The sequence below is a fragment of the Gracilinanus agilis genome, chromosome 6, assembly GCF_016433145.1.
Source record: "Gracilinanus agilis isolate LMUSP501 chromosome 6, AgileGrace, whole genome shotgun sequence".
NCBI lineage: Eukaryota > Metazoa > Chordata > Mammalia > Didelphimorphia > Didelphidae > Gracilinanus > Gracilinanus agilis.
The window spans coordinates 212638027-212663039 of record NC_058135.1 but is presented as its reverse complement, the minus strand read 5'-3'; the positions used below and the strand labels follow the sequence as shown (position 1 = coordinate 212663039).

The 25013-nt window shown below is 35.2% G+C and overlaps 1 protein-coding gene across 2 annotated transcripts in view; it reads left to right on the top strand.

Annotated features, from left to right (window-relative positions):
- Window positions 1-25013, top strand: part of JAKMIP1 (janus kinase and microtubule interacting protein 1) — a 67272-nt gene that overhangs the window by 29461 nt on the left and 12798 nt on the right. For both annotated transcript variants that reach the window (XM_044680164.1, XM_044680163.1), the window contains 3 exons: window positions 10167-10313; window positions 11729-11869; window positions 13836-13892. In XM_044680164.1, the coding sequence (XP_044536099.1) occupies window positions 10167-10313; window positions 11729-11869; window positions 13836-13892 (345 nt within the window). The remainder of the gene's footprint in view (window positions 1-10166; window positions 10314-11728; window positions 11870-13835; window positions 13893-25013) is intronic.

Sequence of the window (25013 nt, the reverse complement as noted above, 5' to 3'; positions counted from 1 at the left end):
GGCTCTTTTTAAAAAAAACAAAAAAAAACCTTTATTTTATTATTTTTTAAATTTTCAAATTTTTAAAATTGGTTAAGAAAATTTTTCCATTGTTACATGATTCATATTCTTTCCCTCCCCTCCTCCTACCCCTCCCCATAGACAATGTGCAATTCCACTGGGTTTTACATATGGCATTGATCAAGAGCTATTTCCAAATTATTGATATTTAAACTAGGATTATTGTTTAGAGTCTACATCCCCAATCATATCCCCATCAACCCATGTGATCAAGCAGCTGTTTTTCTTCTGTGTTTCTGCTCCCACATTCTTTCTCTGGATTTGGATAGTGTTCTTTTTCATAAGACACCCAGAAATGTCCTGAGTCATTGCATTGCTGCTAGTAGAGAAGTCCATTATGTTTGATTTGCCATAGTGTATCTGTCTCTGTGTACAATGTTCTCCTGGTTCTACGCCTTTCACTCTGCATCAATTCCTGGAGGTCATCCCAGTTCACATGGAATTATTCCAGTTCATTATTCCTTTTAGCATGATAGTATTCAATTACCAGCATACCACAATTTGTTTAGCCATTTGCCAATCAAAGGGCATCCTCCATTTTCCAATTTTTTGCCACCTCAAAGAGTGCAGCTATAAATATTTTTGTACAAGTCTTTTCCTTTATTATCTCTTTGGAGTATAAACCCAGCAGTGGTATTGCTGGATGAAAGGCAGTCTTTTAAAGCCTTTTGGGCATAGTTCCAAATTGCCCTCCAGAATGGCTGGATCAATTCACAACTCCACCAGCAATGCATTAATGTCCCTATTTTTCCACATCCCCTCCAAAATTTATTACTCTCCTCTGCTGTCATTTCAGTCAATCTGCTAGGTGTGAAGTCATATCTCAGAGTTGTTTTGATTTGTATTTCTCTAATTATAAGAGACTTAGAACACTTTTTCATGTGCTTATTGATAGTTTTTAATTCTTTATCTGAAAATTGCCTATTCATGTCCCTTGCCCATTTATCAATGGGGGAATGGCTTGATTTTTTTTATAACTGATTTAGCTCCTTGTACATTTGAGAAATTACACCATTGTCAGAGGCTTTTGTTATAAAGATTTTTTCCCAATTTGTTGCTTCCTTTATAGTTTTGGTTGCATTGCATTTGTTTTGTACAAAACCTTTTTAATTCAATGTAATCAAAATTATTTATTTTACATTTTGTAATTTTTTCTAACTCTTGCTTGGTCTTGAAATCTTTCCTTTCCCAAATATCTGACAGGTATGCTATTTTGTGTTCACCTAATTTACTTATAGTTTCCTTCCTTATATTCAAGTCATTCACCCCATTCTGAGTTGATTTTGATGTAGGGTGTGATATCTAAACCAAATCTCTCTTTTTAAATTTTCAAATAGTGAATTTTTGTCCCAAAAGCTGGGCTCTTTGGGTTTATCATACACTGTCTTGCTGAGGTCACTTACCACAAGTCTATTCCTCTGATCCTCTGTTCTGCCACTTAGCCAGTATCATATTGTTTTGATGACCATTGCTTTATAGTACCATTTAAGATCTGGTACTGCTAATCCTGCCACCTTCACATTTTTTTCATTATTTCCCTTGATATTCTTGATCTTCAGTTCTTTCAAATGAACTTTGTTATAGTGTTTTTCTAATTCAGTAAAAACGTTTCTTGGTAGTTCGATAGGTATGGCACTGAATAAGTAAATTAATTTGGGTAAGATTGTCATATTTACAATGTTAGCTCATCCTACCCATGAGCAATTAATGCTTTCCCAGTTGTTTAGATCTAGTTTTAATTGTGTGAAGAGTGTTTTATAGTTGTGTTCATATAATTCCTGTATTTGTCTTGGCAGATAGACCCCTAAGTATTTTATATTGTCTAGGGCAGTGATGGGCAAACTTTTTAAAAAGGGGGCCAAAGGAAAGGAAATGCTCATCTGTTAGTCTGTTTCTAAGGCAATTCTTTCAAAGTTCATTGTATTGTATACTACTCATCGTTGCACTGCTGGATAGAACATTTCAGGGGGCCGCATCTCGCCCTTGGGCCATAGTTTGCCCATCACTGGTGTAGGGTGATTTTAAGTAGAATTTCTCTTTCTAACTCTTGCTGGCAGGATGTGTTGGAAATATATAAGAAATGCTGATGATTTATGTGCGTTTATTTTATATCCTGCAACTTTGCTAGAGTTGTTGATTATTTCTGCTGGTTTCTTAGTTGATTCTCTAGGATTCTTTAAGTAGACAATCATATTATTTGTGAAGAGTGATAGCTTTGTCTCCTCATTGCCTGTTTTAATATCTTAAATTTCTTTTTCTTCTCTAATTCCTACTGATAGTGTTTCTAGTACCATGTTAAATAATAGAGGTGATAATGGGCATCCTTTTTTCACTCCTGATCTTATTGGAAAGACTTCTAATTTATCCTCATTACAGATGGCGCTTGCTGATGGTTTTATTATTTTTAGGAAAGGTTCTTCTATTCCTAGTGTTGTATTTTGTTAAAGGCTTTTTCTCTGAATCTATTGAAATAATCATGTGGTTTTTGTTGGTTTGTTTGTTTATATGGTCAATTATATGGATGGTTTTCCTAATATTCAACCATAGTTGCATTCCTGATATAAATTCTACCCGATTATAATGAATAACCCTTGTGATCACTTGCTGGAGTGTTTTTGCTAGTATTCTATTTAAGATTTTTGCATCTATGTTCATTAAGGAGATTGGTCTGTAGTTTTCTTTCTCTGTTTTTGATTTGTCTGGCTTTGGAATCAGTACCATATTTATGTCATAAAAGAAATTTGATAGAACTCTTTTTCTTATTTTTTCAAGTTATTTGTGTAGTATTGGGATTAGTTGTTCTTTTAATGTTTGATAGAATTCACTTGTGAATCCATCTGGTCCTGGGGATTTTTTCTTAGGGAGATCTTTGATGGCTTGTTCAATTTCTTTTTCTGATATGGGATTATTTAAGTATTCTATTTCTTCTTCTGTTAATCTAGGCAATTTATATTTTTGTAAATATTTATCCATATCATCTACATTGCTGTATTTTTCCCTTTATAATTGCGCAATACAGTTTTTAATGATTTCCTTAATTTCCTCTTCATTAAAGTGAGGTCTCCCTTTTCATCTTTAATATTGTTAATTTTTTTCTTTCCTTTTTAAAATTAGATTGTCCAGTACTTTATTTTATTTGATTTTTCAAAGAACCAGCTTCTAGTATTATTTATTAATTCAGCTTTTACTTTCAATTTTACTAATTTCTCCCTTAATTTTTAGGAGTTCTAATTTAGTTTTTATCTGGGGATTTTTAATTTGTTCACTTTCTAGTATTTTTTTTATTGTGCATGCCCAATTCATTGACCTCTGCCCTCCCTAATTTGTTAATATATGCACTCAAGGATATAAATTTCTCCACAAGTACTGCTTTTGCTGCATCCCATTGATTTTGATAGGATATCTTATCATTCTCCTTCTCTTCAATGAAATTATTAATTTTTTCTATTTGTTCTTTAAACTAACTGATTTTGGAGAATCATATTATTTAATTTCCAATTAATTTTTAATTTGCCTATCCATATACCCTTACTAATTATTATTTTCATTGCATTATGATCTAAAATGGTTTCATTTATTATTTCTGCTCTTTTGCACTTGTTGGCCATGTTTTTATGCCCTAGTACATGGTTAACATTTGTGAATGTACCATGTGCTGCTGAAAAGGTGTATTTCTTTTTTTTCCTATTTATTTTTCTTCACATATCTATTAACTCTAATTTTTCTAAGATTTCATTCACCTCTCTTACCCCTCTTTCTTATTTATTTTTTTGTTTTGATTTATTTAGATCTAATAGAGGAAGGTTCAGGTCCTCCACTAGTATTGTTTTATTATTTTCTCCTTAAGCTCCACTAGTTTTATTTGGATACTATACCATTTTTTTGCATGCATGTTAAGTGCTGATATTTCCTCATTGTCTGTACTACCTTTTATCAGGATGTGATTACCTTCCCTATCTCTTTTAATCAGACCTATTATTACTTTGGCTTTGTCAGATATCATGACTGAGACTCCTGCCTTCTTTTTCTCTGTTGGTGTACAATAGATTTTTCTCCAGCCTTTTACCTTTACCCTGTCTGTGTCTAACTGCCTCATGTGTGTTTCTTGTAGATAACAAATGGTAGGATTTTGGTTTCTAATCCACTCTGCTATTTGCTTCCATTTTATGGGTGAGTTCATCCCATTCACATTCAGAGTTATGATTACCACTTGTCAGTTCCCAAAAATTTTGATTTATCTCTTATTTGTGCCCTTTCTTCATTTGCTATTTCCTTTCACACCAGCAATTTGCTCTTAATCAGTACCCCTAATCCCCCACCCTTATTTTACTTCCCTACTGGTCCCTTCCCTTTTTATTTCCCTCTTATTTTTAGAGACTATTAAATTCCCTCCCTCCTGTCTTTCCCTCCCTTTTTTTACTCCCCACCCCTTTCTCCCCTTTAGTTTCCCCCTCTCAACTTCTCTATAGGGTAAGATATCATTCGATACCCCAATGGATCTAGATGCTCTTCCCTCTCAGAATTGATTTCACTGAGAGTAAGGTTTGAGTATTACCTATTAGCACTTTCTTCCTTTCCTTCTCATAATAGTATTCTTCTCATCCCCCTCCCATGTGCCTCTTTGTGTGATATAGATTATCCTAGTTTTTTATACTTTCAAGTTTCTCTTGGTGCCATCTTCTATTCCCTCCCTTTTCTTTTTTTGCATATCCTCTCAAACCACTTAGTACCCCAATCTCTACTTATGAATTATTCTTCTAACTATTATAATAGTGAATATAATTTTTGAGAGTTACAAATAACATTTTCCCACATAGGAATATAAACAATTTGACCTAATTAAAGCCCTTAAAGAAAAAAAAATAAGAAAAACCTTTTCTCCCTCTCTCTTTTATTTACTTTTTCATATTTCTCTTGGTTTTTGTATTTGGATGTCAAATTTTCCATTTAGTTCTGGTCTTTTCTTTAGAAGTATTTGGAAATTTTCTATTTTGTTGAATGCCCATACTTTCCTCTGGAAGTATATAGTCAATTTTGATGAGGAGATTATCTTTGGTTGTAGACCCAATTCTCTTGCTTTTCTGAATTTCATATTCCAAGCCTTATGGTCCTTTAGTGTGGAGGCTGTCAAGTCCTGTGAAATCTTGATTGGTGCTCCTTGATATCTGAATTGTCTCTTTCTGGCTTCTTGTAATATTTTCTCCTTAGTTTAGAAGCTCTTGAATTTGGCAATCCTGGGGGTTGTCTTTTGATGATTTAATGTAAAGGGCGATCTATTGACTCTTTCATTGTCTATTTTGTCCTCTTGTTGAAGAACATCAGGGCAGTTTGGATAATTTCTTTTAGTATGATGTCAAGATTTCTGTTTATTTCCAGGTTTTCATATAGGCTTGTGATTCTCAAATTGTCTCTCCTAAACCTGTTTTCCAAGTCAATCATCCTTTTGATGAGATATTTCATGTTTCCTTCTAATCTGTCATTCTTTTGACTTTGCTTTATTAATTCTTGCAGTCTTGTGAGATCATGGGCTTCTACTAGTCCAATTCTAGTTTTTAATAACTGGGTTTTCAGCTATGATCTTTTGATTTCCCTTTTTGGTTTGATCTATCCTGCTTTTCATGGCTTCTAGCAATTTATTTCTGGTCTTCAATTCACTTATCATTTCATTTGATTTCTGGGCTTCTTTTTCCAAGTGGGAGATTCTGTCTTTTAAACTGTTATTTTCTTTTTGAACTATTTCCCACTTTTCTTGCCAGATCTCTTCTGTCTCTCCCATAATCTCAGATATTTGCTTTTTAAGAGCTTGTGACCAATTTCCATTTTGGGGGGGGAGGTTTATATGTCTTTATGTACTTGTCATCTTCTGCTGTCTCCTCTTTACTCTGGATTTTTTCAGCATAAAAATTATCAAGGGTTAAGGTTTTCTTCTTGTTTTTCAATGGTTGTAGATTGTATTTCTTGGGAGTTGGTGACCATTGCTTTGTTCCTTCCCACTCAGGAGTCTGAGTGAGGAAGGATCTTTGAATTGAGCTTCAGAGAGGGTTTTCCCCTGAGGCTATATTTTTGAGTCTCTGCAGCAGCATTTTCTGTGAGCAGCCCTATGTCATCTCTTTACCCAAGCTCCCCTTTCTTCAGCTTCCTGGGGACTCATGTCTTACTGCTCTTAGGGACAATTCTGTGGTGGCCTCAGCCAGCCCCTGAGAACTTAAAGATTTCCCTGCAGAGGCATAAGTGTGGAAGTTAGGAAGTATCTATATATAGCTCTGGAGAGGTTTTTGTCCTTAGGCTATTTTTCAAATCTACATGAAGTCTGCTGTATAAGCCTTTCTCAGAATATCCATGCCCTTTCTCCAGTTTTCCTTAGCCTCCTGGGGTCCCAACTCTCACAGCTCTTAGGAGTAAGTCTGTAGTGATCTCAGCCAGCCCCCCACCCCACCCCTCTCCTTCCCCCACACCAACCTAGAGCTTGTCCTGTGCTTGCTCTGATATTGGCAGTATAGGTGGAATAGGGGAGGGGTGATGAGTTTGCCCCTTGGTGGTGGGAGTAATTCCGCTCCCTTTTAGCATGGAAATGCCCAAACTTTGCCTACCTTCCATGCTGTGCCCTATAGTGGAGCTCCTTTGCTCATCTGACTTTGGTTTTGTCCTTTTGAGGCACTTTATTTCGGTCCGTGGAGAGGAGACGAAGAGCCCTGCCTCTACTTTCGGGACATCTTAACCCGGAAGTCCTGTAAAAGACTTTTAAAGGTGAAATGGATAAATATTTACAAAATTATAAATTGCTCAGATTAACAAAAGAGGAAATAGAATATTTAAATAATCTCATCTCAAGGAAAAAAATGGACAAGCTAGTAAAGAACTCCCAAAGAAAAAATCCCCAGGGAAATATGGATTCATAAGTGAATTCTATCACATGTTTAAAGAACAGTTAATCCCAATACTATGTAAATTATTTGGAAAATTGGCAAAAATGGAGTTTACAAAATTATTTTCATGACATAAATATGGTACTGATACTTAAGCCAGGAAGAGCAAAAACAGAAAGAAAATTACAGGCCAATTTCCTTAATGAATATTGATACAAAAATCTTAATTAACATACAAGCAAAGAGACAAAGAGACTACACAAATATATTATAAAGATCATTTGCTATACCATGTGAGATTTATACCAGGAATAAAAGATGGTTTAATATTAGGAAAACTATCAGCAATAATTGACTATATCAGTAATAAAATAACAAAATCATAAAATTACCTCAATAGATGCAGAAAAAGCCTTTGACAAAATATAACACCGATTCCTATTAAAAACAGTAGAATGTATAGGAATAAATGGACATTCCTTAAAGTTATTATTATCTGTCTAAAACCATTTACAAATGTCAGCTGCAATGGGATAACTTAAAAACCTTTTCAATAAGGTAAATTAGGGGAATACAGAATAGTTTACCAGTCAGATTTATCACTAGACAGAAGATAAAGAACCTTTACAAGATATAAAATGAATAATTTTGACTCTATAAGTTAAAAAGGCTTTGTACAAACAAAAAGTAACAGAATAGTAAGGAAATATGGAACTGAGGAAAACCTTATAGCAAATTTCCCTGATAAAGGTCTCATTTCTCAAATATATAGAAAACCAAATCAAATTTATAAAAATATAAGTCATTCTCAAATTAAGAAATGATCGAAGGACATGAACAAGCAGTTTTCAGATGAAGAAATTAAAGCTATCAATAATTACATGAAAAAGTTCAAAATCCCTCTAGATTAGAGAAATGTAAATCAAAACAGGGGCAGCTGGGTGGCTCAGTGGATTGAGAGCCAGGCCTAGAGACTGGAGGTCCTAGGTTCAAGTCCGGCCTCGGACACTTCCAGCTGTGTGACCTTGGGCAAGTCACTTGACCCCTATTGCCCACCCTTACTACTCCTGGGCTAAGGACGGTCCCTATCCCGGATGAAAAAGGAGGAGGGTTGGGCGTGGGGCTAGCAACCCCACCCTGTAAAAACTACATCTGCTAAAGAAACTGCAACCTAAAGTAGGGGCAGCTGGGCTAGCTCAGTGGATTGAGAGCCAGGCCTAGAGACGAAAGGTCCTAGGTTCAAATCCGGGCTCAGACACTTCCCAGCTGGGTGACCCTGAGTGACCCATTGCCTACTGGTTGTGGCCCTATGCTCCTAGAATGGAGTCCCAGGATAAACAAAAAATAAATCAAAACAGTGTTGAGGTAACACCTCACACCTATCAGATTTGCCAATATGATGGTTAAGGAAAGAGATATATATTTGAGAAGATGTGCAAAATTGGGACACTAAAGTACTGTTGGTGGAGTTGTGAACTGATCCAACCATTCCAGAGGGCAATTTGGAACTATGCCCAAAGGATTATAAAATTGTGCTATTCTTTGATCCAGTACCACTACTGCTTTCCTAAGAGATTTTTTGAAAGGGGTAGAAAGGATCTACTTGTGCAAAAATATTTATGAAATCTCTTTTTGTGGAAGCAAAGAACTGGAAATTGAGGGGATCTTCATTAATTGGGGAATGGTTGAACAAATTGTGGAATATGATGTGATAGAATTCTATTTTACTGTAAGAAATGATGAAAAGAATGATTTCAGAAAGAGCTGGAAAGACCTACATGAAGTGATGCAGTGTAAAATAAATGGAATTTGTAGAACATTGTACATCATAGCAGCAATATCGTATGATGAACAACTCTCTTGTTGTAGCAATGATGATTGATCTTGAAACATCAGAAAATTTTTGTGAATAACTATTATTAATAATTTGTAATTGGGAAATAAATATCTAGAAACCAAAACACTCTTTTTAGGGAAAGACTGCTTTAAACAGAAGTGAGAGGTTTTGAGGGAAAGAAAGGGTATAGTAGATGATCATAGAGGTCAAAATGTAATGGTAAAGGTATGATTTCCTTTCTTCTTGACTAGATCACATCTGAGTATCTGAGTCTATTTCTAGATTGAGATTTAAGCATCTTTGATCTAAAAAGAAGACTGGGAAACTGTTTCAAGCCAAGTTCATAGCCTCAGGTTTCCATCAAAGTTGGAGGTGAAATATCTCTACCCCTTTAGGTCAAGGAAGTTAGGAGTGAGGCAGGTAAAAAGGAACATGGGGGTATGAGAGATTGATGGGCTGGCATAGGAAAGTAGAAATATTACTATAATTTATGGTTTCTACAGATGATAACAAACCATTATTGCATTGGTTTCTGTAGATATTGGTTTCTATAGATATAGATAATAATGGATCATAGATACTCTTCAATAACAAGTGAAAAATAGAAAGTGGATTTCATTTCATCATCTTCACTTGCTTTCTAATTTATGTCTTCTAAATAATCAGATAGAGGTGGGTGCTATAATGTGGATAAAAGGGCTAGCTTTTAGAATCATGGAGACCTAAGTTCAAGTCCTATCTGTGATGCATAATAGATATTTGAACTGATCATTTAACCTTAAATGTCCCCATAAAACTTTTTTAAGGGTCAGAACTTTGAGATGAGTTACTTTTCTTGCAGAGGGGGAGGGAGTTTCTGCACTGAGAATCTCCAGTACTAAGGAAATTACAGGTTTAGATATTGGAGCCAGAGATACCCTACCCCACTACATGCCAATTAATGAAAGTAATCAGAAGTATTGACTCCTGGGCTTTTAGGAAAAAACATTTTTCAGGTTTTCTTCACTGGTGGAATCAGGAAAAAAACCCTGTAATAAAGGATTCACGAAGTGAATGTGGCAAAATCTCACAGTCTTTGTTTTTCCACATATAACAATTTTGATTTGTTGTTCTTGCCTGGTTAACTCAAAACTCAAATGTTAACAATATGGTGCTAATAGAACCTAAGTCACTGGTTCAGCTACTGTCTGGGTGATTTGTACATGGTCATGGGTTAAGTAATTCATTGTCTCTTGGCCTCAATTTCATTCCCCATAAAATGAGTGTGTAGAAAAAGAGATTCCTCAAGGTTCCTTGTAGGTATCAAATAGTATGATTTTCCTTTAAATTAAAAAAATCTTCTTAGTGTATATCATTAGCACTTATTGATTTGGTCATTTCTCTCAATATTTTTAAAACCCTAGTTGAAACGCTCTCGTGAAACAGAAGTTCAGCTGAAGCCTCTTGTCGAAAAAAACAAGAGAATGATGAAGAAAAATGATGACTTGTTGCAAAGTATACAAAGGATGGAAGAAAAAATAAAAAATCTCACAAGGGAAAATGTAGAGATGGTAACATTTTAAAACATGTTTCATTTCAACAAATATTTATTATGTACCTTCCAGGTTGAGAGTGCTAAGTGTTCTACATAGGAATTATTTTGTTCCTTTCTCTTCCCATATTGAATCTTTCAGGGCCTAAACTACTTTCCTCTTTGTTCTTGAAAACTATCATGAATATTTTTCACTTATGAGAACTTCTTCCTTCTCTAAAGTCTGGTGGTGGATATAAACTCCCTTTTCCGTACAATTTGGCCATTGGTTATATATGACTGTATTGTTCTCGAATCCTTTCATACATGTAAGACTTTTATCCCTACACAGTTTTAAGATCATCTGAGTATAAAGCATATATTTTACTTCCTTTTTGTCATTTTCTGAATTGAACTCATATAGAAGGTGAAACAAGTTCTGAGAACATATAAGATATGTCATGAATAAGAGCACATAATATATAAATATGTAATAAAAATAAATGTGTTTTCTTACAAAACACTGTTTCCCATTAAGAGACTATACAAATATTAAAGTCAGTAAATTTGCTATTATTACAGAGAGGTAATCTAATTTGATAGAAAGAATTTAGCAATTTGAATTAGGAGAACATGGCTTCAAGCTCTGTGGCCAATAGTCATTAGCTGTGGGAATGTACATGTTGCTTAATTTAAAATGGAGAAAATAATATTTAACACTACCTGCTTCAAGGGATTGTTGTTATGATAGAATTTTATAAACTACGGGATGCCATGCATAGAATATAAGGAAAAAAATGGATAGAGTGATAGACATGGAGTCATGTCCTCAGTTCAAATATTGTCCTTACCTTTAAAAAATCCATTTATTTAGTTAATTAACTTAGAATATTTTTCTGTGGTTACATGATTCATGTTCTTTTCCTCCCGTCTCCTATAGCCAACAAGCAGTTGCACTGGATTTTACATGTATCATTGATCAAAACCTATTTCTATATTATTACTATTTGCAAAAGTATTATTAATATTTTCAATAGTTACTTTTTTATTTGTCTAACCATGGTAAAGTTTCTATGCTTCTCTGAGCTTCTGCTAGTTCTCTGGAGAGTGTAATTTATAGGCATGTTATTTTCGTCCTGAGTGAAAAGAGTTTGTACTTGAATAGAATACAGATCCTTAATGTATTGACATGCTATAATATACAAAATGTCAGCTATCATTATGCATTCTTCATCTACCTTTAATCTAGCAGGTTACTTTAGGTGATGTTGCTTCCAGGAAGCCATAACCCACAAATGCAAAATATATTTTTATGACACAAATAATAACTTACTGAACCTCAACAATTAAGAACACTTGCAGTAGTGACTACAGAGTCTGTGTAATGAAAGGTGGCACCATTGTGTCTAAAAATTAAATCTTGTTCAATTTCTAGTTTCTCTATTTTTTTTGCAGAAAGAAAAGTTGTCTGCCCAGGCTTCTTTGAAACGTCACACTTCCTTGACTGACCTTAGTCTTACCCGAGATGAACAAGAAATTGAATTCTTGAGGCTGCAGGTTATGGAACAACAGCTAGTGATTGATGATCTCTCCATGGTACTAACCACATTGCTCTTTCTTTGTAAAAGCTTTTGAATTGGGAATGGAATGTGGCTATTCTTAATATTTTGGTTTTAGATCTTTTGTTTATGTAGGTTATATCCATTGATATTTACTGTATTAGGAAATGAAATGTGCTAATATTTTTCTAAAAATAATTTTAACCTTTTGGATTTCCTAAAAGGCTCTTGAGGATGACCTGAACCACACTTTGAGAATTGCTATGCTAGTAGAAAGTGACAGAAGAAACTAATCTCAGTGTTACATCTTGTTCTTAGGAACTAGGAAATTACACCATTTGAGTGCACATTCTTTGTTTTTTCATAAAAGTAACACTAAATTCAGTATCATAATGAATAATTTTTATGACTAAGTGATAGAAACATTGTGACTTTGAAAACATGAAGATTTTGGCCATCTTTGTCATTTGCTTAATAGTGTGCTGAATTTAGAGTTAGGGAGATCTAAATTCAATCCTTCCTCAGACATATGCTATATGTGATTCAAGGCAAATTACTTCTTTCCACCTCATTTTTTCAATCATAAAACGGGGATAATAATAGTGCCCAAATTGCAGGCTTGTTCTGATCATAAAAAGAAGTAATACATATCAAGTGTTTATCAAACCTTAAAGCACTATCCAAGTGCTAGTTGTTATGGTTAAAATAGAAATGTCAGAAATTATTATTTATATTTTACTTAGCTTTTAAAATATGTTATATATGCTCCTAAGACCCTCATATTGCTTTTTAATTTTGGATATTTCAGACTCCTACTTGATACCCAGCATTTTGAATCTTAATTTTTTTTCAGGCAGTTCTAGAAATTTATTTAGCAGGCATGTGTTGGTGTGAAGGTCTTATTTTGCTTTGTTGCTGCAAAGATTTCTGGCTTCACATAAAATAAATCTGAGACCATACAGAAGAACATTCATTTTCAAGACATATCTATGTTTACCCTCAAGTTATTATTTACTAGAACATTATTGTTTCACTATTAGGGGTCAAAATTTAGATGAGAGGTTATTTCAGGAATGAATTTTTGAAGAGTTTTTTGGAAAAGATAGGCAATCCACTAGCTCCCCAAAATTTAGACAAGCCTATGTGGTGAAGTCTCAGTATGACTTTATTGTCTATTCTGAGAAAAAGGAAATCACTTCTGTTTGTTTGGTAAGATATTAAACGAGATACATTTAGAAATCCTCATGGGCAGAGTTACCTCAAGGTAAAATCAGCTTGATTTTTCTGGATTTTTTAGCCAATCAACAAACATTTATTTTGCATTCATTATGTCCTAGAAAAGAAAGTAGGTTGATGATTTTAATGAGACAGAGGGAGAATAGATAGCCAACATTCTGTACTGACACTAATTATTTTTAATAAGCATTTTTTGACTCAGACACTTCCCAGCTGTGTGACCCTGGGCAAGTCACTTGACCCCTATTGCCCACCCTTACCACTCTTCTGCCTAGGAGCCAATACACAGAAGTTAAGGGTTTAAAATAAAAATTAAAAAAATAAGCATTTTTTGATTATTTTTACATTAGTATCACTTCCCAATGATGACCTCAACCCACCACAGTATAAATCTCCCTTACAAAAAAACTGTCATTGTTATTGATCAATTATTTGTAGTCTTGTCTGATACTTTGTAATTTCATTTATGGTTCTTTTAAAATTAATTAATTAATTAAGAATATTTTTCCATGGTCACACGAGTCGTGATTTTTCCCACCACTCTTCTCTCTCTCCTCCCAGAGCTGTCAAGCAATTCCACTGTGTTATATATGTATCATTGTTCAAAATCCATTTCCATATTATTATTATTTGCAGTGATCTTTTAATGCCAAAACCAAAATCATATCCCCATTGAACCATGTGATCAATCACATGTTTTTCTTTTGCATTAATTTTTCTATTATTAAATGCAAACTCAAAATGACATCATCTTTATTTCCTTCTAGGAAAGAGAACGTTTATTGCGCTTGAAGAGACACAAAAGACTACCAAAGCTGCCAAAGGTAAGATATATCATATCTTGACTATCATCTAGTATGAGTCATTCCTAAAATGGTAGCCACTAGCTGCTGGCTGAAGCTGTGCTCATGTCCCACCTCCAGATTGCAGTAGACAAAAAGCAATTGGAAATTAGTATATAGAGACACTTCTGTCAGTGGGAAGGGCAGAAAAGAACAAGGAGAAAGGCTTAGAGTATGGTTGAATCTGTTCTCTAAAAGAGTAGACCAAATATTCCTCTAAGATCAGAGCAAAGAAAAGTTCATTACACTAAGGTAGCCACAATGGGGGGTTGCACAGAGAACCATAAAACCAAGTTCCGGGCAGCAGCTCTGAAACTGGGGGTGGTGGGGTAGGGGATGGGAAAGGAGGAGGATAGAGAGGTGAAGCAGTGATAGTATGGGGAGGGGACAGAGAAGAGAACATTCTGGCTAGAGTTAAGTTCAGGAAAGAAACATGGTGAGAGAAGACTCACACTCTGTCCTCAGATTATTGTCTACCTGGCACATAATCGCCATCAGACTGCTTCCTTTTGAGAGTTGGGGTGGGAAAAGGTGTTTTCAGAGAATGGCGGTATCGAAGTTGGTGATTCTATACACACTCCCTCCTCACTCAGCTATATCTGTGCCACTATAGGTCCAGATTCGTAGATTTTTATGAGAGACTAAATACTGTAATTTGTCTACTTCGTGGCTTTTGAATTGAAATTTACTGTCTTTCAGCACTAAGGGAATATTACAGACATAGTTATCCTCATGGTCTTTTATTTTTTTTAAGAAAGTTAAATATGTTAGTCTCATGTTGGGACTCGTATGCTGCCTTCGGGTTTATAACAGAAAAAATATGAATGTGTCTTTACACTAAGAAAGAAATGAAGTAATCTGAAAATTGTAAATAAGAAAATCTCTGAATTTGTGTTAAAGGATTCTGGAGCTCCCAAGATGTCGGAAACAAGCAAGAATTATTTTGCCATATTATGTGACCCAGTTATTATTTGCTGGTAAAAATCTTATTTAAATGTTAAGCCTTTAAGCCTTAGGTAGCTGAGTCCAAATTCAAAACTTAATTTATTGATATTTGAAAGCAATTACAATTTTATTCATTCGATTTTATTTTATGGAATAGGATGACTAGAATGAGTCTTACTCTCCCTTGAAAATAAAAAAAATATATATTTTTAGACTGGATTGAGATAGAATTCTTCTGGAAAATTCCTCCCTTCTATTTTCCTGAAGCTATCTCTTAGCAACAGATCCTCCACTGATAGAACACCTTGGGACAGAGGTATTCAAGGCATTCTGCCTGCCAGGCTCTTTATCTTACAGGGCTTTCTTGATAGTCTGAAGTTAGTACTTTGAAGCTCCTAAGCTAACAAAATGCTAGGGTAGAGTTCCAAAGAAACACAAACAATATACTCTGTGTCCTTATCCTCTTTTCCTGGATAGGATGTTTCAAAGTTGCTTATTGAAGTTTTTGGTTCATGTTCTTGGAACACCCAAATAGAGATCCTTCTAGAGCAGGAATTCTCAACATTGTTTCTGTCCTGGACACCTTTGTCAGCCTGATGAAGCTTATGGACCCCTTCATAGTGTGGCATTTTAAAATGTATAAAATAAAAAAGGAAATCAATTATGTTGAAATACCATTATTAATGTTAAAATGGAAAAAGCTATTTCATGAAGATAAATCAAAGAGGCAAGAAAAAAAAGTTGCCTTAAGGCAGTATTTCTAATTGTATGAGAAATATTTTTATGACCGTTGTTCTTTGCTTATCATATGAAGCATTAGACAATCAGCTGAAGGCTGCTGTTTAGTTAGAGTCAGATACAAATTTATCTTATTTAACCTTAACCAGACCACCCTCATTGCTATACAATGCTGATTGTAGTCATCTCTTATTGGCTCTCTGACATATTTTCAAGTTGTCTCTTCTATATTCCACTTAAATCCCCAGCCTTGCCCTCGAACCCTTCTCTCTCAGTCTACTAGTAAGCTTTCTAGTTTTCTAGCCAGACTCTGGCCATTATGGATGAGGTTTGTCATTAATTCATCTTCGTTGCTCTGAAACCATGAGCTCCTTTTGTCCATGGGCTCCATTTCTTTTTTATCTTTTGTAATGCAGGATTGCTGTAGTCCTGAGCCTAGGACTGTGTTTTGCTTATTGGAGTCAGTTGATCCATTTTAGTTGAACATGAATTTGATTACTATGTGTCACTGATGAATACGGATGAAACAAATACGTCTTCCTCAGAATATATCTATCTGCTCTATTGGAGATCTGCTTGTTGTTCTCTGAATACTTTGTGACCATTGTAATCCTTGGATTGGACATTTATTATCTTTCAAAATTTCTACATTGATCAACCCACATTCTTTTCTGATCATAAATATCCTTAAAGTCATTTTGTTAATGTCATCATTAGTAGTAACATGCTAAGACATAGTTTTGCCCATTTTAATGGGGGAGTTACTACTTAACAGAGAAGGGTACTATACCATCATGTGTCTCTTAATTCTCTTTGGGTGATGCAGAAATTTCATTTTTTTAAAAATTGTGTTATCCTCTGATTGACAACCACTTAGCATCACCAGGAATTATTGATCTTGCAAAAATATTTGTATTGGGGATCATTAAAAGGTCTTTATAATTTCCTTTCTTGTTGAACTATTTTTCCACTTTTAATTTCTCCCCAACCTAGGACCCTGCCTGTCTCCCCAATTTAAAATAAAATATTATTTTAGCAAATACACATTATCAAGCCAAGCAAATTCCAACATTAGCCACATCTAAAAACATATGTTTGATTCTGAATATATTTCTTTTACCTCTTTGTCAAGAGATAAATAGGTTTTTTCTAGGACCCCCTGAAACTGTTTTACAATTTTATTGATCCAAATTCTTAAGGTTTTCAAAACTGTTTTGCTTTATAATGTCATCATAATATAAATTGTTTTCTCCTGTTCTATTCATTTCACTGTTTATAAGTTCATTTAGCTCTCTGTTTTCTCTGAAACCTTTTATTTCATCATTTCTCATGATGCAGTAATATTCAATTGAATTCATATAGCATGAATTTTTTAGGCATTACCAATAGATAGATGCATTCATAGTTTCCAGTTTTTTGTTACTTATAAAAAGAGCTGCTATATTTTCTATATAATGTAATATATAAATGTGTATTTATATATTAAACCTATAGCATTCCCTAAGACAGCATTGGTAAAGTATTGACACATGTGCCCAGCCAGCACTTGGGGAGCTGCATCTTTCCTGCTCTTCTTAGTGCTCAAGGACATTTTTTGTAAGTCCCATCCCTCTGTCCAGCCACCCAAAGCAAGAACTTCTTCCCTTCACTCTCTCCGATAATGAGGGGGCAGGGGTGCCGACAGACAGCTTGAATCTGGGCACTTGAACTCAAAAACCCAACACTTGCCCTAAGAAAAGCCCCCACCCCACCTCAAACCTCAAACCAAAACCCAAAACATATTATTCTTCAGCTCAGAATTGCTCTCTGACACCCTGAAGAAGACCAAGGTTATGGATAAGACTGTAACTGGGAAACTCAGCAGTGCAGCCAACCATCTTCCTTGTTGAATCTGAGCTGAAATCTAATTCTGAATCATGCTTCTCTTTTAATTCAGCAGATATTTATTGAACATACATTCTGTCCAGTTTTGTGTTAAGCTTCTTGAAGATTGCAAAAATTATCTCCATCAAACTTAAAGTATTTAGAATATAAGAAAGATAGTGATACTATTATTGCTGCTGCTAACTTTTTTTTAACCCTCACCTTCTGCCTTAGAATCAACATTAAGTATGATTTGAAGGCACATGAATTGGAAGGGATGCCATTAGGGTTGTGACTTGCCCAAGATCATAGTGCTAGGAAGTGTTTAAGGTCAAATTTGAATCCAGGACTTCCCATCTCTAGACCTGGCTCTCTATCCACAGAGCCATTTAGTGGCTCCCTGACTCACTTTTTAAATCATGATACACATATTTCCTCTGGTTAAATATTCAGAGCCCTGCAAAGTAGTGATGAAAACACCACCATTCTCATCATATTGTTTTCAAAACATCCATTTATGTATTCATTTATTCTTTTAATACTGATACAACAAACACTTTGATGTAGCAGACACTTCTCCAAAAAAACACTGAAAAAACCGCTTTTACATTATTGCACACATACATATATTTGGAGACATACTCTCTGAATTTTCGTTTGAACCACTTCAAAGAGCATTTCTTATGCATCCACTGTATGTCAGATACTATGCTAGGGCTGGGCTACAAATCAGTTCATAAATCAACAAGACTCTATTAAGTGTTGCTAAGGACCAGGCACTAAGTTGAGCCTCTGAATACAAAAGGGAAAATGAATTAATCTGGGCAGCTAGGTAGCTCAGTAAATAGAGCTCCAGGTTTGCAGATGGGAGGTCCTGGACTGAGATACTTAACTAATTGTGTGACCCTGGGCAAGACACTTAACCCCATTTGCCTAGCCCTTATACTTCTCTTCTACTTTGGAATCTATACTTAATATCAATTCTAGCTTGAACACATGGGTAGATGGGGATATGATTGGGGATGGTAGACTCTAAATGAACACCCTAATGCAAATATTAATAATATGGAAATGGGTCTTGATCAATGGCACATGTAAAACCCAGTGGAATTGCTCATTGGCTATGGGAAGGGGGGTGGGAGGAGGAGAGGGAAAGAACACGAATCATGTGACCATGGGAAAATATTCTAAATCATTTAATTAAATAAAATGTTTCAAATTTTAAAAAAAAGATAAACTAAAAAAATCAATTCTAAGGCAAAAGGGCAAGGTTTTTTGTTTTTTTTAAAGAACAAACTAATTTCTGATCAGGAGGTGCTTATATTCTGACATGGGAAAAATAAATGCAAAGTAAGCCAAAAATAATTGGGGTAGTGAGGTTGTGGAGAAAGCAACCCCCATAGTTTATTGATGGTTACTAGAAAGCAACACTGTACTCCTTCCTTTCCAGTGCAGTATGGCACTGACATTGATGATTGTCTGACCAGCTTTGTTGCCCTTCCATGGTGGCTCAGATTATGTTGTGGTACTCAATGTTTATATGCTTATTCTGTTCATTCTTATAGTATGTCATAGGAATCTTGTTCATTTCTCTGAATTCTAATATTCATTAGATAGAGTAATTGTAATATTCCACCTGGGTCATGGATTTAGAGCTGAGAGGAGGAACCTTAGAAGACGACCTGTCCAGTCCTCTTGTTAACAGAAATTGTTATTGTTTAATAATTCATATTTAATATTTTGATTTATTTTAATACATGTTATATTTCATCAAATATTTTAAAAGTGATTTTTAAAAATGTTAGAATTCATTTTAATTTAATTTAATTTAATTGGTTAATGTAAAAAAGATTTAAGGAGTTAATGACATATGAATTCATGCTTATGTTGTTTGGAGAAGATTCCTGTCCACGTACGAATTAGAATGATGTCTAAGTCTATGTTCCATTTTGAGTTTCTCTGATTTCTAATTCATAATAGACTTTTATGAGCTGGCTGGGGAATCTACACACCACATATACCACAATAGTCAAAAAAAGTTGATGCTTAGGCTGCATTAATAGAAATACAACATCCTGAACAAGAGGTCTGATCATTTTGCTATATTCTAAATTAATTATATGACATCTGGATTAGCATTCATTTTTAGAAACTTTGCGTTGTATATTCTCTCCCACCCCTTGAGAAAGCATGCAACATGGTATTGATTATGCATGTGAAGACATGTAGCATGTATTTCCTGATTAGTCATGCTGTAAAACAAAACACACAAACAAGAAAAATAAAGTTAAAAAAGGGTAATTCAATCTTCACCCAGATTTCATCAATTCTCCTTCTGGAGGGAGATAGTCCAATTAACCCTTTATTTTGCAGGTGAGGAAGCTCAAGTCTAGAGAGGCAAAGTTATTTGTCCAATTTCACATAGACAGTCAATGGCAACCTAGGACCAGTAGGTACAATTTCCTAAGAGAAAAACACAGCTCCATCTAGGGAAGAACTTGCTAATAATTAGAACTGTCTGAAAGTGAGATTGATTGTCTCATGCAATAGTTAATTTCCTATAACTGGAAGAATTAAAAACCATGTTAAAGACTACTCTTCAGAGAATGGCTCTGGACTCAAAAGATCTAGGTTCAAATCCCAAACCATTCCAATTTGTTAGTTGTATGACCTTAGACAAGTCATTTCCCCCTTTGGACCTCAGTGTCCTCTTCTTTGCCTGTTGGGATGGGCATTGAGATCCTTTCCAGCATGCTCCTAAGACCCTTACGTTTCTTTCTAACTCAAATTCTCCTCTTCTCCTTAATGGAATTTGGCTATGGCTCCCTTCACAAGGGTTTTTGTTTGTCTTTTTTGTTTTGTTTTCTTTTGCTTTGTGTGGTCCGGATCTGGAATTTTATTGTTGTAAAAAATTCCTTGGAGAGCTCACTCCCTCTTTAAATGCAAGGCGTTCTTCCACTAAAACTCATAATGAGGTGCCTGGGTCCCTGAGAGACTGTGACTTGCCCTGGGTCACACATACAGAGTATGTCAAAGATGGCACTGGAACCCAGGTTATTGTGACTCCAAACCCAGCTCCCTATTCATTACTCCTCACTGCCTTTTAGGGTTACTTTTAGAATACTTAATTTCTCTTCTAAGATGTATTTGCCTAAGAGCCTGCTTGAAATTAAATGGACCCAAACCATCTTAGTTAGGTCAGCTGCATAGACTCAAAAAGGTTTGTATGGAAATGCATATTCTGAAATCTTTGAAAATCTCCACACACACTCTTTTGCTTTCTTCTCTTCTGGTACAAACAAACAAAGCCCCTCATGTTTCCTTCTCTACCTAACGGAGACAGAGCACCCCAAGCAGGTTACCGTTGCTAGAGCTACTCCCTGTGGCACCCATCTGCAGTCTCCCCTGGGAGGTTTCAGAGTATGGAGCATTATTGCTGACGACCTGCTGAAGTCTTTGTGAGATGAAGGCTGGGGAAGAGCTCAGAAACCTCTCTGTGAAAGAGCACCTAGCAGAGGAAAAACCTTCACAAGGGACGAGCCTGGGGATTCTTCTCTATGACAAATCCTGCCAGCAGCAAGACCATGCAAATTGGCTAATTACATACCATTCTGGACTCCCTGTATACCAGACATTCCATGAGCAAGCATCTTTTCTGATTCCAGTGTGCCTTCAGCCATTTGCATCGGTTCCCAGAACTTCAAGGCAGACCACTAAGGAAGCAATGTTGCAAGGGATGCACATCATATAATAAAGAAATCATGATAAGGAGTTGGGAGAGGGACTGAAGTTTTTAAATTGGTTTCTTCTAAATTGACCATGAAAGAATTGAAAGGAGATTCAATCCAGTGAGGTGGCTTTTAGGGAAGAGCAGATGTTAAATTAACAAGTGCTTCGCAAACATCTTTGCACTATGGAATATATCCTATTTGTATTATACTTCTCGTTTTTCCTTTGTCTATGTGCCCTGGTATGTCTGTATTTTTCTGGTTGCCAAGAAATGACCTATAAACACGAAGGTAAGGAGCCATACATAGATGGTTGGGGGTTGGGGGAGTACTTTTTGTGTTTCAGTGAAATGGGATTAATTGGATGTGGCAGCTTTTCCCATTAAGATAGACTTGGTTGATACAGGATGCATAAAAGAAGAGGGGACACAAATGAGCTTGATGGAGATGAAGAATTTGTGTTATTCTTGTGCTGTAAGCCTCTTTTCTTTGTCCATTTGACGTGCTAAAAATTTTACATGTGTCAGGCACGGATAGTGAGGAAAAATAGCCTTGTCAGCCCTTTTTTTCTCATAATATGGATCTTTAAAAATGGGGACAAATCTAGGACAAGCTAGTGATTTGTGACCTTGAATGTTTAGAGGAAATGAAAGTTTAAATGATAATATTCTTAATACTGTAGGAAAGATCTAATAGTCTGTTTACGAAGGTCAGAGGACAAATACCTATTGAATGTTCCAAGAATGAGTCTAAGATTCAAATTATATAAGCATAACTTGGATTGTCCGACATATTTTAAGACTGTCTCTTCTCCAAAGTTGTTTTCCCCTTTAAAGAGGAATTTCCCCTCTAGGAGAGCTTTATTTTCAAACACTATTTGCAAATCTTAAGTAGACATGATTTTTATTTGGAAAATCAAGGTTGGCAAAAGTTACTTTGCATTTGAGGGCATACTAATATACTAATTCACATATGTGGCCAAAGGAAATTGCTTGATTTCTATTTCGGCTTTCTTTGCAGGAAGAACACTGATTTTGGAGTCAGAGGAGAGGAGTTCATATCCTGCCTCTGCTTTTTAATAACTGTGTGATCTTAGTGTATTTCTTAGCCTCTCTGATTCTCATTTTCCACATCTATAAAATAAGATGTTGGACTAGATAGTCCCTGAGATTCCTTTAAGATGCAAATGCCATGAACCAGTATGTTGATTGCCAAGTCAATTAAATTTGGTTCTTTTCCCTTTCCTATAAAATGAGGGGGGGGGTCCCTTCTAGCTCTTGTTCCTACAAGTCTATGAAAACCTTGTGGAGCTTTCTGGTGACTTTAGGTTTACTGTATGGAAAGAGACAATTGAAAATATTCATATTGTACTAATATCCAAATGTCATTGATGAAAGTGATCATTAATATATAACTTTTATTAAAAGTTTGCATATATATATGTCATACATTGATTTAATAGAGTACTTGGAGAGTGAGTTCATTTTTGTTAAGGCCATGGTTTTATCTTTTGATATGACTTATTTTTTAATTAACATAACATGATCTTTAAAATATGAGTCTATGCTGTGTAATTGTGTTTAATTTTGTTTTATTTTATTTTGTAGTTGTGTTGTTTTGATGATGGATAAACATACACATATACCTACAGATACACACATGTATATACCCATATAGAAATGTCTATGTTTAAATGGGTGTGTACACACACACACATCCATAAATCCCTACCTCTTCGTCCTAGAAGTCAAAAACAGTAGCTGTTACTTCTTGGTAATTGAGTACTTACCCTTTAACACCCAGCATGGTTGATAGAGGTGTAATTGATGGTTATGAGGAGAGCCAACATGCAATAATGGGTTGCAAAGTGTGTTCCTTGACAATGATTCATAACGTTGTCATTAATGAATGTAGCCATCTTCCTGCAGCCTGACAACCAGTCAGAGGAACAACAAACAGGGAAATGGTCCTTTGAGACAAAGCAATTAGTGGTGTTTACAAGAAATAAAATACCCAGAGCACTTCAGCACAAAAAAATGATTCTGCATTCCAAGCTTATGCAGTTTTGGAGTAAAAATATTGCTTTTGTTAGCATATAATTGCAGAACTCCCAATTTTCTTCTATAGCATAGTACTATTTTGTATTCATTCACACTTTCAATTTGTTATTACATGGTAAAACCTCAGGAGAAAGATCATACTTTTCTTATTTTGTAATTGTTGATAAATACAATTCTGTTCATTAAAAAAATCTATTTTGCCTATGAAACTCATACATTTTCAGCATTTAGACATATTTGAAGCCCATCTAATTTTCTTATTTTCATATAGACCTTATTGCGTGTACCTTCATAGCCACAACTTTTCCTTCAATTGCCTAAAAGATTAAAAATTTTGCAACATATAAATCATCATCACATCAACCGAACTTCTTTTTTCTTATTATTCATTTTACATCTTGAAAATGGGGAGGGAGGGAGTGAATTCTTAAAATATTTGTGGATAAAGAATTACCTTGACATCAAGCCCACAAATACTCATTAACCTAAGTCAGTGATGGGCAAATTACAGTCCCCAGGCCAGAGGCAGCCTCCTGAAATGTTCTATCCAGCCGTGCAACATTATTCCTAATCTGACTAATACAATGAGTAGGATACAGTACAATGAAACTTTGAAAGAGTTGCCTTAGAAACAGACTGACAGATGAGCATTTCCTTTCCTTTGACCCCTTCTTTAAAAAGTTTGCCCATCACTGGCTTAAGTCAAATTAAAATGCTTTGATTTCCCTGGAGTTGCTACAGAAAATTCTAGAGGCTGTGCTATCTACAGGTTACACAACCCCAGCTAGCTTCTATTTTTTGTGTGAATTTTTCTCTCCTGTTGTAGGGAAAATATTCAGTTTATTTTAATTTGTGACTCTTCTGTTCAATTCAAATATTCAACCTTGTACACCAAAATCCACAAAAATGTAGTTCCACAACTTATTTGTTTTAAGGCAAAAGAAAGCCTTTTTTTTAACATTTAGTGAACGTGGAATGAAATTTTGGTCTTAAGATAACAATACATTTATTGAATGCCAACTATATAGATACAGGGCAGGGCACATATTATAATGGAAAATACTTGACATTGAATCCATAGGTTCAAATTATGTCTTATGATGAATTGTTCATATTGCTATTGTGTGACTCCAAGCAAGTTGTCTAATATAACTGAGCCTCAGTTGCCTGATCCATAAAATGAAAGCATTGGACTTGATGGCCTCCATGATCCCTTCTAGCTTTAAATCTGTGATCCTCTAACATTGTGTTAAGTACTAGAGATACATAGAGAAAAAATGAAATAAGTTTCTGCCCTCAAGGAATCTGCATTCTTTTGTGAGAAATAAATTCATATATAAATTATAAACACAAAATCAACAGAAGGCATTTTAGAGAGGGAGGGTGTTGGCAGTTGTGGGAGTAGGAAGGACTTTGCATAGAAGATAATGCTTGTTTTGAGACAAAGATTTTATGAGTAGGGAGTGGATAGATCATACTTTCTTGGCATGAGAGAGAGCTGGTGTTTCCCACAATACTGTTGATCTTAAACCAAAATTACATAATGTTAATACTGGAAGAAATATCAGGACATAGAATGTTAGAGGAAGAGTTGAATGATGCATATGGCACTTGGAATGGAACATAAATCTGAGAATGTTAAAGCTGAGGAGGAGTGTAACATAATCTTTGAGAAACAGAAGGAATCTTACAACATAGAATGGCAAATCTGGTATAGACCAGGGAACAAAGAGTCATTGTCTTGGAAGGGCCATCAGAGGCTATCTGGT